We start from the raw sequence: 18,696 nt of genomic DNA on the forward strand, positions 1-18,696 counted from the left end.
CCAGCGCAAGTGCAGTTTATACCCAATTGTATGGATGCACAGAGGCCATGTAGAAGAATGATGGATTCTCTTTCACTCAAGAGTTTTTTAACATAGGGTGGATGCCCATGCTGAAGCTGGTGGAAATACATGTTCTTAGACATCTCTTCCAACTACACCAGGGGTCTCAAACATGTGGCCCGGGAGCCATTTGCAGCCCGCTGGATGATAGTTTGTGGCCCCCATCTTGCCTGAAGCGCTCATGCGTTCTTTGCTGTCAAGAGTAAAAAAAAAGCCTCATCTCACTCGCTGGCCGTCTCCCAAGGCAGCACCTCTTGCACCCTCCATCCGGAACTGTAGCCTGCCAGCCAGTCTGCCTGTCTGCCAGCTAGCAGGCTGCAGTTCCGGATGGAAGGTGCAAGAGGCACTGTCTTGGGGGAAAGCTGATGAGCGAGGCGCACTGCTGACCCTTTTCCCCGAGTACCCAAGCTACCGCTGAGCAATGCCTGAGAGCGGAGCTCGCTCTCAGCCCATCCTTGAAGAGCGCCTCCAAGCCGCCAACAGCAGCTGCCGCCGCCGCCACCTCTTCCAGGAAAGTGGTTCTCTGGCTTTCTTTCTCTCTCGGTACCTCAGCGCCTGGCAGTGCTTTTCCTTCTCCTCCTCGTCCTGCTTCAGCCGCGTCGGCTCTGGAGGCTACCTGGGCTCGCCTCACAAAGTTTGTTCCTCTGTCGTGTGGGGGGGTAGCTGCTGCTGGCGAGTGCGCCTTTTTTTGAGGGGGCCCTCAGAGGAAGGTTGCTGGACCTGTGTGTGTGTGTGTGTGCGCGCGTACATGTGGGGGGCCATCCCATTCTGTTTAATTTCATGGGTACCGATGGGGGCTTTTCTCCTTTGGCAAGGCAATTCTGTGAGGGTTTTTTTTAAAAAAAAAATGTTGTGCCCTCTCCCCGCTAGGCGGTTGCTGGCACACCCTCCCTTCTCCGCTTCTTTGTCCTGCTGCTGCTGGTAATGAAGAAGGAGCTGGAGGAAGTCATGGCTGGCGATGAGGGCCCGCACGCCCCTCTTCCTCCTCCGAGCCCCAGCTGAGCAAAGGACTCCTGGGCGGCCTCCCCAGGCTCTTGCTCCACTTGGTGGAAAATCCGATGTGGCCCAGCTTTACCCAGACTCTGCCTCCAGCGGCCCCCAGGTAAATTGAGTATGAGACCCCTGAACTACACCATTCTTTAATTCTGTGACTTTGTAACTGCAAAATTGAACTAAAATGTCTCGGAATGAGATGCTTCATATTTCAGCATGTTATAATATAACTAAACATGTTTTTGGCAAATGTGAGTGTCAGAATGCAGATTTTTCATATGGCAGGGTAAGCAGATAGATTTAAGGTGGACTAGAAGTAACTTGGGATTCTGAAACCACTCCCTGCCTACTTCTTTTCAGTTGTGCATGTAAAGAAACACAGGCATGTTTATTTTTACTTTCAGAGTTCAAGATTTTGTAAGTTGAAGGCTCTCTCTGTCCTCAATTTTATTATTACCACAGATTCGTAAGACTAGTGCAATACTCCCTTATCCTTATCTGAGGTAGTGCCCATATCAGTTTTGCAAGTGGCTTCATGGTAAAGTAATTAAATCAAAAATATTTTAAGCAGAACGACATGAGCATAATGTACCGTTTTCCCCCATGTATACGCCCCCCAATGTATAAGATGACCCCCAATTTTGACCCTTGCCGGAGACGGAGGAGCAGTCAATGGGCAGTCACGAGGGATGGCTGAACGCAGCTGCTCCTTTGACTCTGCCTCCTTCCGTGTATAAGATGACCCTCAATTTTTCCTGTAATTATTTTATGAAAAAGTGTTTTATATATGGAAAAATATGGTAACTTTGTACCAAAATTCACCTAATTGCTCTAGTAATACTAAACAACAGTACCTGGTGAGTAAATTGCAACCCGGTCAATTCCCCGGTCTTCTGCCTGTAATTGCCGTAAGAATACTCCAACAGAGTCTGAAATAGGCTTAAGTGTAAACTGGCAACGCTCACGACGAGATGGAAGATTCACAGAAATTACAGGTAACCCGTTTTGGTAAACCACTGTGACATCTAGAAGGAAACAAGATGGTGAAATGGAATTTTGTTACATTATGCATATGTACACGCACTTCAAGACACTCCAAACAGCCTGCTGTGTTTCGGTATCTTGAAGCCTAAAACACAAGTCTTTATGGACCTTCAGTGTAGTAGGTCCTCTAAGTCTTTTCCATACATTATTAAGTTCTTTGAAATTTCTTCCTTGAAGATCTGTTTTTCTTGTAACAACAATGTAGAGTAGGTTGGGTAACTTTTCTTTAAAAGAAAAAGTTACACGTGTTCCAGTAGGAGAAGAAAATGCAAGGATCGTACCCAAGATAAACTACTTCCCACAAAACAAAGATCCTTACCTAATTCTTCTTACTCTAGCATACATACTGTAAAGCAAAGAAGGAGTCTGCAGTTCTGTGAAGGGCAGGAGTACCACTAGGCAGAGGAAAGTGAATCCCCCAGGCAGCAGATATTGGGAGGCAGGGAGCTGAAGCAAAGGGATGGACAGCACATGTGTGCGTAACACATGGTTTGCCCTGTGCTGTGCAAGTCACCTTGTTGATCACAGATGCACTGGAGGATACTGTCTTATCACCCATGCTGAGAGTAGAATTTAACTGAACATCTCATGGGAGGGGGAAAACTTTTCACTAAAATATAATGAGACAGCCTTAGTGCAGATCCTTGCACAGTAAGAACCAGACCTACCTGAAAGTAATGTTTTAACATGTATTATTTAACACAAGGTAGAATGTTTCACAGCATGTACAGGTCAAATGTTATGTCAAACTATGGTTTGATGTTAGATGCAGAAGACTCTGGCTTACAAATTCCCCTCTCTTGATGCTATGCTTTTCCTTACTTCTTTCCTTCATCTGGGAAAGGTATAGTTTGTGTAAACAGGATGAACTACGTTTTGCTGAAATAATTACTTCTCTCCTGACAGCTGTTGTTTCAAAGGGCATATGTCTTTAGGAACGAGGCTGCCTCACGCTGACAGCCTTCTGTGATGGAGAAGCTCTGAAGGACAGAACTGGGCTGGCTGTCCCTATCTGTAGCTTCAAAGACATGAGGAAGGGGCTGTGGCTCTCCATGAAACCTGAATTAATGTCCTTGCTGGATTTTTACTCTACGTTCCTCATCCCCACTTTATGCTGCATGGAAGCATACATATGAACAGACCGTTCCTTCTCTACCTTTTGGTGCTTTCTCCCCTCCTCTTATATTAAAAATACCTATATTTACAAACAGCGAAAGTCTGCTGATACCTCTCCCTTTTTACATGGATGGAACAATGTTTGCAACATAAATAATAGCACTGACATTTGATTGTCAGAAACAGAGGAAATTATATATAGGACTGTACTTGGGAGTCTACCAAAATTTTCAAATCAAATTTTATAGCAAGTGCTTGCTCTCACCAAATGGAAGAGTCTGTTTCTTGTTTACATGCCACTGTTGAATGCCCTCTTGCTAAAAGGTAGTTACAAACACTTGCTTTCTTTAGAGCAGTGTTTCCCAATATTTTCGAGTCATGACTCCCCCTTTTTTTATAATAACTTGTGACTCCCTGACACATTTGCATAAAAAGGCATTTTTAATGGGGTAAAGAAATCACATTACAAACAGATATTGCAGAATATAATTCTAACTTAATATTTAATGTGATGGTTCTACTTGCATATTGGCAACCAGCCTTGACATCTGTGGCTGAATGTATGTTAACGCCATTCACCCTCCTCTCCTGACAGTCCCACAATGGGATCTGTGAGATGGAGGTAATGAGGGTGGATTAAAATTGTGTTTCACTGGGGGAGGGTGAGTTTTCCATCAGGAAGAGAACCACTGCCCCTTTTGCTCTCCCTTTAAGCAGTGGCTCCTACTCCTCCTCTTTAGTGCGCACCTGAGGTGAGGAGGGGTGAAATCATTTTAGTAGCCTTTTCTTTCTCCCCCAGCATTTCTCTCACTCCACATCCAGCCTGCTACTGCCTCCTTGTCTTTGAACCCCCATGTGGCAGGCCTGGCTTGCAAGGGGCGCCTTGTCCCAGGGCCCTGTCCGAGCTGGCCAGCTAGCCAGCCCTCAGAGCCAAGGAGAACTTGCTACTGGAGAAGGGAGAGCACACAGCCAGGGGGCCCTGGGCATCCAGCAACCCCACAGCGGGTAGTGAAGAGAGTTTGTCTTGTGGGGGAAACAAGTGAGGGAGGGAGCAGGCAGAAAGGAACCTGGATTGGGGGGGTACAAGTTGAGGGCAATGGATCTCTCTCCTCTGAAAACTGCATGATGCCCCCCCAGAAAACACAACCTTTGGTGGCTGCGATCCACAGGTTGGGAACCTGTGCTTTAGAGAAAGAATATTATTCTGACCTTGTCCACATTCCTGTATATAATGCTCTCTTACTCACAGGAAATTGCAAGTTCTTAATTAGAGAGACAGGAGAATATTTTGATCCCATTCCTTGTTTCTAGTCCTCTTGGAGAATCAAACCTTTCAAATGTTAGTCTGCATAATGTTCTAAATGGCTGTTGCTTGCATGTTTCTCCTTTTTTCTATATATCAGAATCTTTTTTTCCAGTTGTTTACTGCCCTGTCTGTATGGTTCATAAAGAAGGACTTGTACCTAGGTTAAATGTTTTCCTGTCTTTATGAAGAAAATATATTGATATTCAAGACAAGAACTTTTAGCTGGCCCATATGCCACCACTTTTCTTGTATACATACTTCTGTACTGTAATGTGCAACGCTACCACAAAAACTCTGACGAATAACATAAGCAGTAGCTAAACAAAACTGCAGGAAGCAGTAGTATCCAGGCTTCCAGTCTAGCAAACAGCTGTTCAACCACACTGCTAGAGGTGCTTCAACTCCCTAGCAGCTGGTTCTAGGACAAACTTGGGAAGTTAAAGTAATAGCAATTAAATTCAGCATATAAAAAGTAAAGCTCATCTCAAGTTCATTATATACCATACACCCTGATCTAGAAAGAAAAAAATGGGAAGCAAAAATGCCTGACCTTTCATCATCAACAAACTTTCTTGATCTGAAAAGCCACAATGGGACAATAACTTTATGAGGAACAGCCTGAATGTCAGAAAACATTGCACTGGTTAAGTATTACAGAGAATTAGAAAGCTTACTGTTTTCTGACATTTGGTTTGGTCTTATCGAAAGCATTCTCCATTTGTGGATCTTGCAGGTTTCCCCACATCCTACGGACCAATAAAATTACTTTTCATTTTTATGTGACTTCCCGTATATGCTTCAGTACTAAAGCAGGTAATTTCAACTTTCTCTCTTCAAGTAGGAACATATTTTTTAGCAAACACCAAGGACCAAAAGACAATAGCCATCTTCAATAAGTGATTCGTTAGATCAAAGTCCTTCTACCGTTTGGATAAAGAGAGTCTATTTTTTCCAGTTTTAAAACCTGCTCATCATAAAGGAATTTATGGTGTAAGTCTAGGAAGAAATGACCAAAACGTACTTCATTTTAATTCACCAATTATGGGTTTTTTTCTCCTTGAGGCCTTATTTCAACAAAGCACTACTAGAATGTCTTCCCAATATTTCAGGAACATGCAAAAGACTTCTTCCGTGGTTTTAAAAGGCTTTATTATTTATTACAATAGGTTCTCAAACCCACTTTAAATTTTTTAAAAATTTAAAATGGGTTTGAGAACCTATTGAAATAGCACTTTAAAATACCTATTATTTTAATATACTTCAAAAAAAAAAAAAAGCTAAAATCTTCTTGCATAACTTTTGCTGGCCTAAACTATATAAAAAGGATTTTGTTCAACATAATATAACACGAGATGACATGACATAAAGGGCATGACCATCAGCTTATTTTGGTACATAAAGGAATATGAAAAAAAGTTTCCACCTGTCCCATCAGTGCAGTAACTGCACATCACCTTACATTATATATCCATATAGAAAAGAATATAGGCTGTAAATTCAATGTAGACACACATATACAAAACCAGGCACACATATACAAAACCAGGATCCCTGTTTATTGTAACAGTCTGAAGAACATAGCAACATTTTAGACACTAGAATTCATGTACAGTATAATCTTCAGGGATTCGGATATCACCTCTAGAGGCCAATGAAGGTAAAATAGTACCAATTCTACAACCTCTATAAATTAAACCTGCATTTATGAAACAAAAACAAAAAATGGGAATAAAGGCAAAATTCAGCATTATTATTTCAAGTTAGTTTTTGGTGGAGAATAACAAACAAAGCTACACAGGACTCTCTTGAAAAGGAAATCTGAGTAACCTTCAAGGTTACAAGCTTGACCTTGAACAGTCCTAAACTAAAATGGTATTTGGGAGGGGAACAACAAGTTCCATGAAGTAATGAAGGACAAATAATCACAAAGAGAAATCTATTGGGCGAAGGTGCGAGAAAAAAAGGCAGCTGACCTAGAATGTCCATGCACATTTTCTCTCAATTGAGTTCGGCCGGTAGATAGTGGCAGGTATGAACACATTCAAACAAATTCTTCTCATCATAATTCATGTTGCTTCTGTCTAGAATGCAAATTTGCTTGCTATGCTTTCAATCCAACACACCTAGTTTTCAGTCCCTACTTAAAGCAAAAGAAAAAAAATACAATGAAAAACCCAACTACTGAGCTTTCTAATATCTATTATTAAACAATTTATTTATTGTACTACTCACCATCAGAGGGCACTACAGTACTGCAGTAGACCACCCGTGTGGTCTGCCAGGGAGGAAGCCTTTGGTGTGCCTAGAAAAATGAACAGAGCTAAGTAAGATTGATTAATAAACTAGGTTATTTCAGATAACCCATGCCAGGATAGCCATCTAACAACATCTTACTACCTGCTGCAGGGAAGATGTAATCAAGAGAACCTTTCATAAGCAGTTATGTTGCTGCCATCTGTCAGTCAGTATGACAATCCTTCGTGAGCCAATTCTTGTACCTTAAAAATCTTGCTCATCAGATTTGGAAAGGAACATAGAAATCATTTGGAGTCATGAAATCTTTATGCAGCATTTTTGCCAAGCAGTTCAAAAGGGTCAACATTATACAGAATCAAAGTGGGATTCCTTTATGAACCCCAGCCAGCAGTATTAAACTTACTGTTCTATATGAAACATTTTATACAAGCAAACTCTGCAGAAACAGGAGTAAGGAAACATAGTTCGGAAGAGAATGTGAAAAAATGCAGAAGTATTAAGACAGGCTATTTTTAAGTGCAGATCAATGTATATCAGCTGGGCATTTCTGTCTTAAACGATTCTGTCTGGAAACTCCTCCGAAACAACAGAATTTATGAACTTTTAATATCACTTCATTCATTTATGATGAATTATGAGTTTTACTCTGTTAAAAGCACAATGCTGCAATTATTAAATGAAATTAACCCCCACTTACAAAAGATCTAGACAAGGAATTCATTTGAAATCCCTGTTGTATTCATCATCATCATCATCATCATCATCTACTTAATCTTATTTCAAGAAACACACACACTCAGTACCACCAAACCTGATCAGCAGCATCTGCCATCAAAATCCTTTTTGTGAATTTCATCACCACCTATGTGCTTTGCCGAAAACATACACATAGAAAATCCTGTGAAGTCTGACCATCAGTATAACTGTAATAATTCTGATTTTATAAGGTAACCCCTTTCCGAGACTTACAACTGGACCCCTCTCTTAAACTTATCCACTAAAGCAAGAATGAAGAACATTATGAAAAGTGCTTACTTGCCAGTAAAAAAGTTTAGAATGGCGGTATGAATTAATACACAAAAATAATTGTTTATAGGGAACTTTTAGAAAATAAACATATATGTTGGGCTGAACCTGTACCAATAGCACTTCCCATGTCTTTTTTAATAGTACAGACATTAATGTAAGTGAAAAAGAAAATAAGTAATATACATTGGCACCAACACTATATTTTGAAATATTTTCCATCTGTTGTTCTGCTTACATCTGAAATGGTAACTGAATGGGCTTTATTCTCTAACTTAAGAAGTAGCATCTGCAATCTTCCGGAGGTTTTCACTTGTTCATGAGACTAGGCCACTTGTGTGAGCAGTTTGTTACAGAGGTCAGTCATCTGCAGCAATATCTTCCTTGAACTGAGTCAGCAAGGGATTTTCTAAGAAAAAGTTAGCTATCCATTGCTTGAGCCACGTAAGATCATCTTGCTGCTCTGCAGTAAGATATAGATTAATTCACTGTCGCTTGGAAAAATGATTTTCTCTCTTCTATTTCTTAACCACAACATACAGGATATTGCCAAAATACACCACAATTAGCAAAATTACCACACCAAATTTATATTAGCTCCACTGAACTGTATGAGCTACCATGCAGCTTAATGCTCCTTGTATGTCAGATGATTTTTCTTCCGCATTTATGCTGCTTTGTGGGCTCAGGAACAGATGCCAATGGATATGATTCAGTATTGTGTGCATTTACTCTGATTCCCGGAACTGATATTTCAAAAAATGATAAACAATTCTGCCTTTTAGTGGAGCTCTGGAGCATCAACGTATCCACTGCCGTATGGGTTGACAAGCACATGAGTATTTTCCTTAAGGAAGTTTGTTATTTTGAGTAGGATATAGTTGGCTGTTTCAGCAGTGCTCCCAAAGCCTTAACACACAACAATATGTTTGCTCTTGGCACAAGTGGTAAGAATATGTACTCATAGGCAATGGCTGGCTTTGATGCAAATGGGTTCCCATGCAACTCTCTGACTTGCATACATTTTTCTTTTTTAAAAAAAATCCCAAAACTTGATGATTAAGACTTTTCAGTCTTTTCTCAAAATTATTTTTTATCCCATTTCATAGAAACACCATACAGTAGTTGTAGAAAATTCAATGCAGAAGTGTACAGTTTTACTACCAGACTGGTAGTAAAAGGAATGCATAATTTTTAGGACATAATTCTAAATTTTTTAATCAAGTAACCTTTAGTTAATCAATCCTTAAATATTTTTAAGACCCGATTTACTAGCATCACACAATAATTGTGGTCCAAATGTTTTTCATATAGTATTTACTTGTAAAGCCTCTGCAGTGGTTGAACATATTATAGAAGGCTAGATATATTGTTGCACTAAACAATGGGGCAGTGAATAAATAAAGTATTGTCCCCATCCATACTATTTATTGCATCTGTCTGTGGTATTCTACGATTTGCTGAAGTTCGTGAAGGTAAAAGAGCTCTGGACTGCATCCTACCCGAAAAGGGTTTTCTTTTATGTCTTGTTTCATTTCGACTGGTGTAGTAAAGGTAAAGGTAAAGGTTCCCCTTGACATTTAGTCCGTGTCCGACTCTAGGGCGTAGTGCTCATCCCCGTCTCCAAGCCGTAGAGCCAGCGTTTGTCTGTAGACAGTTTCCATGATCACGTGGCCAGCACGACTAGACACAGAACGCCGTTACCTTCCCACTGTGGTGGTACCTATTTATCTACTTTTTAAACATTTTTACATGCTTTCGAAGTGCTAAGTTGTCAGGAGCTGGGACAAGCGACAGGAGCTCGCTCCGCCGCAAGGATTCAATCTTACGACTGCTTGGTCTTCTGACCTTGCAGCACAGAGGCTTCTGCGGTTTAACCTGCAGCACCAAAATGTCCTATTTGGTGTAGTAGTACAGGGAATTATTTATGTAATCTAAGGAGACATGCAATATCTATAATTTAACCTCTATCTGTGGAGAAGAATTAGGCTGCAGACAGCACCCCTGCCTCTCAAACTTTTTTTTGGTAAAAAAGACACCTTGTGTGCCCTTTAGGTGATATGAGGAGAAATTCTGTCATATTTTCAATGTCTTCATGCCCACAAATGTTTGGACACTATGTGGCACAACATGGCCTTTTCAATTAGAAGACTAATATTTTATATTAAACCTATTTTTCTTTTAATAAAACCTATAGAAACCTTTAAGGTACATTTTTAAACAGCACTGCATCCAATTTTTTAAATGAACAATTAAATATGCAAGATCAGCATCTTGCTACATGACCCTCCTCTCTCTTTTAGCTCCGTCTTCTTGAGATTGTGGCCTTTGGCTGCTAGCAAATCTGAAAAATAGTCCTCAGTCCTGCTAAATTCATTTATCACTGTTGTGATAACATCTATTAACTGGATGGAAAGCATCAGCCAGCATTTTATAAAGTTTACCAACTACCAATGTAGATGTTACTGACTGAATTGCTACCATTTTTTCCTTTTGATCAATTACTCCATGCAGATACATTTTATCTATGGCTAACTTTTCCTAAATCATGGTTCAGTATTACATTTGATTAACTACTGCAGGGTCAAGCTGTGGCTGCACACTAGGATGTAAAATCAAGTCCAAAGGGAGGTTGCAAAGTATACTTTGCATTAGAATTCTAAAGGAAATCAACCCTGAGTGCTCACTGGAAGGACAGATCCTGAAGCTGAGGCTCCAATACTTTGGCCATCTCATGAGAAGGGAAGACTCCCTGGAAAAGACCCTGATGTTGGGAAAGTGTGAAGGCAAGAGGAGAAGGGGACGACAGAGGATGAGATGGTTGGACAGTGTCACTGAAGCTATCAACATGAATTTGACACAACTCCGGGAGGCAGTGGAAGACAGGAGGGCCTGGCATGCTCTGGTCCATGGGGTCACAAAGAGTCGGATACAACTAAACCACGACAACAAAGTGCTTATATCAAACATAGTTTCATTTCCTTGCATTTTCAACATGCAATGCAGAAGCAGTTTCACATGGCAAATTAAGTTCTGGTCTCTTGGTGCATTTGGACTCTTAAACAGAATTGAAGCAACTAGTCATGGGTTATAAATGATGCCTGTACTAAACAATCTATGGTTGTTAAAACGGATACTGTGCATAGAAAGATGCAATGGTCAACTAACCGCTGCATTTTACTACCCAATTTTATGGTGTGTCTTAAATATTTTAGCAAATAAATGAAGGCATTAGTTTTGTATAAGGAACAGGTACAACAATCCTCTCCACTCAGAATGAAGAAATCCAAAATGTAAATCAATTTGTGAACTTTGAGTTCATAAAACATTCCATATGGACACAACTTCATACACCCATATTTTTTTGTTTTAGATAAAATCTACTGCTGGGGCATTTACTTAAACATATACTGAAGGCCAAGAGATGATCAGTTCCCACTGACTATGTAAGAAGATGAAAGGGTTTAAGGAGAAACTGAAGTATTTTACATGATGATGATGCAGATCCAATCTAGTGGAAAATAAAAAAAAATCTAGTCATGTCTGAACCAGAAAATGAGACAATTGGCTGCTTATGGCTGAAAAGACAAATCTTTCTTCCAGCTCTTCACTGTGAAATAAAAATCAATTTTTGGCTTTGACATTCAATGCCTCAAAACCTGTTGGCCACAATCCCAGTAACATTATGGGATCGCCATAAGCGTTCCTAAAACAATTTCAGTGCCTTTAGCTGTCACGTAAGTATTGGGCTAAAGTACATGCCACCTTAGCCTTTTTTTTTTCATTTTGCACTTTCCAATCTTAAGAAATGACAGATTATATTGTATACTTGAACAAATCATGCAAAGGCTTTCCAAAATGAATAATTACAATTAAATACTTAATCACTACTAAGCTACATTCACTTTAGCAAAGTCTAAGCAGGGATGGGAAGCTTTGACTGTCCGCGTTGGAGAGGTGAACCTTTAACACCACAAATTGTTTTGGACTCCAACTCCCAGAATCTCTAGCATTTGTGGCTAATGATAAAGGACTGTGGAAACTGTAGTCCAAAACTTTTGCCATACCTGCTAGTCTAGATACTTTAGCCTACAACTTTCAATCACACTATCCCCCCCAACCAATATGTCACAGTAAAAACTGGGGAGATGTGGGCCAGAGAGATGAAAGACCAAGCATTTCTAACCCCTAGTCTAAGGGCGAGATTGCTGATACAAGAGCTCCCACCACCTGATATGGGAAGAGAAGCACCACCACTACTGCCCTCCCATTCCCCACCACCAGGGTCTGTGCCCTTCCAAGAAATAGATCAGTCTTTTTAATACATCAGCCATAGAAAAATTCTAACTGATGACAGATTAACATTAATCAGAATGGCAACTCAATAGTTTTCAAAAATTAATTACCTTTAGGAAGAAGCAGCACTTGAGACAAAGTTGAAGCTATTTATCAATCTTCTTATTTTAAAACAACTCACTCTTTCAAAGCTATCGGATTTTTGTATTACTGTCTGCAGAAAATACATGTATACTTCTTTAGAGCCTTGAACCTGATCCTATTCCTGTTTCAATGGAATAGAACATCTGGGAAAAGATGTAAAATTATCCAGTTCAGTATTTCCCCTTGAGCGAAATTCAGTTTCTTATTAAATCTATATGAAACACAGTAGAGATTTAAATCATGGGATTCAGAAGGATGTGGGATTTTCTGCATCCCCAAAATGATCTGCCTGCAGGTAGAAGAAACATCCAGATGTTTGTTTGGCTTCTGAAGTAGGAGTCACAAGGGTTCATTCAGCCAACCCTGCCTTTCAACTTAATGAAAAAAAATTCTCAAGGGCAGAGTTCAGCCTCTGATGCGGGAATGCTTTTTACAATATAAGGCTAGTACAGAATTGAGTTTTCCTATCCTTAGTGGCTACTGCATTGACCTTAGCTCAGCACTTTTAGAGGAAAGAAGGAAAGAAAGAGTCCTATGTGGAAAACTGAGCTGGATTGCACTGAAGGAAAAGTAACTACAGCTATGGAAGCTTTGAGTGAGTAATTCTGGGTTCAAAGGAGGAAAGGGACAACAGTACCAACCTCACTGAAGCCATGGAAGTCTGGATGGGCCTTCAGTCAAGTTAAAGAGAAAAATGAGAGGCTTCAATAGGAATGAATGACGATGGTGTGGTTAAAATAAGGGGGGGGGGAGTTGGAGCAGATCAACCAGCTAATGACCTCTGTAGCTCTTCCCTGCTTCAAAGAGAAAACTTCAAATTGTTCTAACAAACTAAAATTAAATCATAAGACCTAGACATGACAGTAAAAGAAACTAATGATGGTGGCAAGGTGAAGTAAAACCAAATTCTATACCTAATGTACAATGGTAGCCAGGTGGTCTGAGGGAGTGTAGGTGTCTGTCCGTTTCCTACATGGCAATTTAGCCCCTGGGCCAATAAAGGCCCAGCACCCACCAAGTACAAAGGATTACAGCATACGGGATTTATCTATTTTTAAATTTAGTTCCAGGTACAATGCTTAATGACTCAACTGACTGGACAAAGACATTCTGCTAATGTTTAAGAAATGTTATTCCACTTCACAGTGTATGTGCATGCTCTAGAACGGCCATCTCTCATAAAAACCAAAAAACCAAAAAAGCAGCCAATATCTACAATGAAGACACAATACAAACATTTAAGTATGGAAGCTCTGAAATGCATTTAAAACATTAAATACACTTGTTTTCAGCTATTAACCACTAAAAATAAAGTTATTTGTAGTTCAAGGGGTAGCCTTTGTGAATGTAGAACAAACTTCTAATGTTGGAAGGAAGGCATTTGTTTCCTAAGCCATTTGACCAAAATCAGTTCAGTCCTGAACTAAGCCAAGAATACCTGGTGAGTTACAGAATTAATTTTAGTACTCATAAGAGGAATAATAAAATTCGTATCCATCAAAACAATTTGATGGATACCAATGACTAACACAGCATCTTTGTATTAGGCAACATTGTAATGCATAAGAAAAAAATAAAACAAGTCACAACAGCAAAAGTAGTAAATGAGAGGGGGAAAAAAAACCCCTCTGATTTACTACTTTTGCTGTTGTCATGCATCCCCTGGGGATCAAGATTACAAATCCAACCTGGATTCAGAAAATGGATTCATTTCCCAGGCCTAATTACCACCCTACCAGATAGGAAGTGTCACCCCCACTTCCTTGCTTTAACAGTTTGACCCAGGGGATAACCACATCTTATCAGTCATTCCTAAGGCATTAATAAAGCAAGGGCAAATCCTAAAGCCCTGGCTTCATGTGAGTCACAGGACTCCATTTCAGTAGCAAATAACAATCCAACTGGATTTAGTGGCAGAAATGCCTGTTTTGATGCACTCACAACAAAGTATCTGTGGAGAACTTTTTAAAATTAAGACGGACATTTAGAAGGACCGCTGGCTAGATACCTCAGTAGTTAATGTATTTGGCTGTGGAGCTACAGGTTGGGAGTTCGATTCCCCACTGTGCCTCTTGGGAGAGGAGCCAGTTTGTGTGGTCTTAGGCAAGTTGCATAGTTCCAGTGCCACCAGAAGAAGGGAATGGTAAGCTACTTCTGTGTATTCTTTACCGGGAAAATGCTGAAAAGGGTCGCCATAAGTTAGAGGTGATTTTATGGTACATGATTATTATTATTTAAAAGGAAGGTCAAATTATACAATCAAATCAGAAAACCTCTTGAGAAAAGATAGATAGATAGATAGATAGATAGATAGATAGATAGATAGATAGATAGATAGATAGATAGATAGATAGACAGACAGACAGACAGACAGACAGACAGACAGACAGACAGACAGACAGACAGACAGACAGACAGACAGACAGACAGACAGACAGACAGACAGACAGACAGACAGACAGACAGACAGACATAGATATGGGTCAAAAAAGGCCAATTTTCCTAAACTAGAAAGAACCATGAAAAGGCCATGCAGTAATTGACAGCATCCGCTCTTGGAAAAGTCTGATATGGGCTTGGTGAGGCATGTCTTAGTTATATCCCAGCTTTGGAGGGGGGGGGGATGTGAAGCTTCCTTTGGAAAGTATCAGGAAACTTCAGCAGATCCAAAATGTGGCAGTCAGATTGCTAATTGGGGGTGGTTACAGGCATCACATAACCTACCTGTTACAGCAGCTCCACTGGCTGTCAATCTATTTCTGGGCACAATTCAAAGTGCTGGTTCTCACCTATAAAGGCCTCAATGGCATAGGTCCAAGTTACCTCAAGGGCCATGTCTCCCATTATGAACCTGGCTGGCTATTAAAATAATCAGGAGATTATCTCTCAGTCCCACCACCTTCATAGATGCGTTCGGTGGAGACATGGTAGAGGGCCTTCTCTGTTGCTGCTTCCAGACTTTGGAATTTCCTCTCACAGGAGGCCAGACTGGCCCCATCTTTGCTGTCCTTCCACAAGCAGGCAAAGACCTTTCTCTTCAGGCAAGCTTTCCTTCAGTGACTGGCTGCCTGAATGGTATTTTTAAATGGATTGTTGTGCCTTGTTGCTTTTAAATGTGTTTTTAGAATTGCTTTTGTTTACTATTTCTTAGAATGGCATTTGTTTGATCCTCTTTAGTATTTGTACACTTATTGCTTTAAATATTGTATTTTAATGATATAAGCTGCCTTGGGTCCTTTTTAAGGAGAAAGGTGGGATAAAAATATTTTAAATAAATGCTAGGAGAGAGGGTGTAAAAATTCCAGACCATGCTGCAAAGAGGCTTGAGACTGCAGCCTCAGAGGACTTACATCAACTCTCACAGACATATACTACCAATTTTTGTACTTGTGTACAGTTGCTCTATATTGTCCATGAAGTTGTGTTGAGCTTGAAGAAGTGAATTTTCTCCATGAAAGCTTGCAATTTGTTACTGATTTTCATTAGTCCAATAAAAGGTATCACTCACTCTTACATTTGTTTCTTTTTATTAATCAATAAAAGAAAAATTACAAATAACAAAATTAAAACTAATTTTATTTATTTTTTATTTATTTATTTGATTTATACCCCACCTATCTGGTCCAAACGGACCACTCTAGGCGGCTAACAACCATAAAAATAATATAAAACAACGAAAACAGACAATTCTAAAAGAAGAAGGCACTACATTAAATCATATAATACACAAAACAAAAAACAAAAACAAAAAAGAGGGGGGTCAAGAGGAGTATGATGGAAAGGCCTGCCGGAACAACCATGTCTTCAATTGCTTCTTGAAGACACCCAGCGAGGGAGACCTGCGGATCACAGGAGGTAAGTTGTTCCAGAGGCGAGGAGCCACCGCCGAGAAGGCCCGATTTCTTGTCTTCTCCTTCCGGGCCTCCCTCGGCGTTAGGCTCCTCAACCTCACCTCCTGGCTCGCGCGGGTGACACGGGTAGATCTTGGCGGGAGAAGGCGTTCCGCCAAGTATCGAGGCCCTAAACCGTTTAGGGCTTTATACGTGAGCATCAACACTTTGAAGTCGATGCGGAAACGGATGGGCAGCCAATGCAAGGCGGCCAGAGTGGGTGAAATATGTTGGTATTTTTTCACACTGCTGATTAATCTGGCCGCCGCATTCTGCACCACCTGTAGTTTCCGCAGCAACCCCAAAGGTAGCCCCACGTAGAGCGCATTACAGTGGTCTAATCTGGAGATTACGAGCGCATGTACCAAGGTAGTGAGCGCCCCCACATCAAGGTAGGGTCGCAGCTGGGCTATCCGCCTAAGGTGAAAAAAGGCGGTACGGACCACCGACGCCACTTGGGACTCCATAGTGAGCGCCGGGTCCAGGTGGATCCCCAAGCTGTGGACCACATCCCTGACGGGCAGGGTCACCCCCCCAAAAGAGAGGGGGTTTCCCAAATCCCGAGCTGCGGGGGCGCCTACCCTCAGCACCTCCATCTTGTCCGGGTTCAGCCTGAGCCCGTTCTCCTGCATCCATTGCAGTACAGTCTCCAGGCAGCGCTGAAGGGACGGAACGGCATCTCCTGTGGTTGGCAAAAAGGAGATATAGAGCTGGGTGTCATCAGCATACTGATGACACTTGACCCCACACCCCCTGATGACCTCTCCCAGCGGCCTCATGTAGATGTTAAACAGCACTGGGGAGATAATCGACCCCTGCGGAACCCCACAATTGAGGATCCACGGGGCCGAGACACTCCCCCCAAGCTGAACTCTCTGAGGATGGTCCTCCAAGAAGGAACGGAGCCAGGACAATGCCAGGCCACCTATTCCCAACTCGGAGAGCCTCCCCAGGAGGATACCGTGGTCAATGATATCGAAGGCCGCTGAGATATCAAGGAGGACCAACAGAGACACTTTGCCCCTGTCGGCCTCCCTCAATAGGTCATCACACAGGGCGACCAATGCCGTCTCCGTACCATGGCGCGGCCTGAAGCCCGACTGGAATGGATCCAGGGCATCTGTTTCATCCAGGAGTGCTTGATCGGCCACCACCCTCTCCACCACTTTGCTTAGGAAAGAAACATTGGCGACGGGCCTGTAATTGCCAATTTCGTCCGCCGCCAAACTAGGTTTCTTCCTGATGGGCCTAATGAGTGTATCCTTCAGGGCAGATGGAAATCTGCCCTCAAGGAAAGACCCATTAATTATAGCCGTGGCCCATTCCGTTGTTAAAGGCCTGGCTGATTTGATTAGCCAGGCCGGGCAAGGGTCCAAGGAGGAGGTGGTGGCACGGCAGCGATCAAGCACCCTGGCCACAGTGTCAGACGTAACAGGCTGAAAGGTATCAAGAATCACCGGGCAAGACGGAGCGCTGGACATCTCTGCTCGACTCACTGTGTTCAAAAAAGGAGAGAGGTCCCGGCGGATGGCCTCCACTTTTGATTTTAAAAATGCTGCAAATTGGTCTGGCGAAAAACTAGAGGGAGGCCCATCGCTCAGACCAACTCCGGATAGGTCGCGTACTATACGGAATAACTCCGCCTGCTGGTTGGAGGCTTCGCTTATCCGGTTAGCGAAGTATGCTCGACTGGCAGCCTTTACCTTAGCCAGGTAAAGGTTAGTAGCGACCTTAACAGCTATCCAATTCAAATCCGTCGGGTCCTTTCTCCATTTGCGCTCTAGCCGTCTCCTGGCCCGCTTCAATGCCCGGAGATCCTGGTTAAACCAAGGTGCCGGGCGATCTCTGCGGCGGAGAGGGCGTTTAGGAGCGATCATGTCTGCAGCCCTAGCCGCGGCTGCGAACCAGCCATCAACCAGAGCCTCGACAGGAGCGCCAGCCAGGTCAGTCGTAGCACCTCTCATGGCCTCCTGGAATCCAACCGGATCCAGTAGCCTTCGAGGGCGGACCATAACAATAGGTCCCTGCTCCCTGCAGGGGGGAAGAGCCATGTTGAGGATGCATTTTATTAGGTGGTGATCCGACCATGACAAAACTAAAATACAAATTTGGTAGTGACTACACACAATACACAGTGAACTTTCCCTACCCATGCCACCTTCACCCTTGGGACTAAGTGACCAGTAATATAAATTTATATCCCTTTTCACTCCATATCTCTCAAAAATACATTGATACTTTTGCTGGCATATAGCCTTTTCTCCTTCAAAAAGATATACTCCAAGTATAAATTCCATATGTCCTTGAAATCATAAGATTTTACCATTCCTCTTCTTTTCATTTCACATAACTTCTCATTAATTGTTAAGTTCCATATTTCTTTATACCAGTCTTCAAGATTGTTTGTCACTTTTTCAGTTCTTTGCAAATATGAATCTTGCTACTGTAACCATTATAACAACTCTCATCTTTTTTCAAATGGTCATTCTTAGTTATATTCAGGAGGGTCACACAGTTACACTAAGCTGCCACCAACCATTCCCTATAAGAAGTCACACAGACCAG

At 41.7% G+C, this 18,696-nt stretch overlaps 1 protein-coding gene across 3 annotated transcripts in view; it reads right to left on the reverse strand.

Moving 5' to 3' along the window:
- Positions 1 to 18,696, reverse strand: part of MCU (mitochondrial calcium uniporter) — a 120,089-nt gene that overhangs the window by 26,070 nt on the left and 75,323 nt on the right. For 2 of the 3 annotated variants that reach the window (XM_020783152.3, XM_078391362.1), the window contains exons 2-3: positions 6,752 to 6,821; positions 1,908 to 2,078 (exon numbers count right to left, since the gene is read on the reverse strand). In XM_020783152.3, coding sequence (XP_020638811.3) covers positions 1,908 to 2,078; positions 6,752 to 6,821 — 241 coding nt within the window. Of the gene's footprint in view, positions 1 to 1,907; positions 2,079 to 6,492; positions 6,657 to 6,751; positions 6,823 to 18,696 lie in introns of those variants that run through there. The other variant, XM_078391363.1, reaches the window with a different exon arrangement.

The sequence above is a fragment of the Pogona vitticeps genome, chromosome 3 (genome assembly GCF_051106095.1).
Source record: "Pogona vitticeps strain Pit_001003342236 chromosome 3, PviZW2.1, whole genome shotgun sequence".
NCBI lineage: Eukaryota > Metazoa > Chordata > Lepidosauria > Squamata > Agamidae > Pogona > Pogona vitticeps.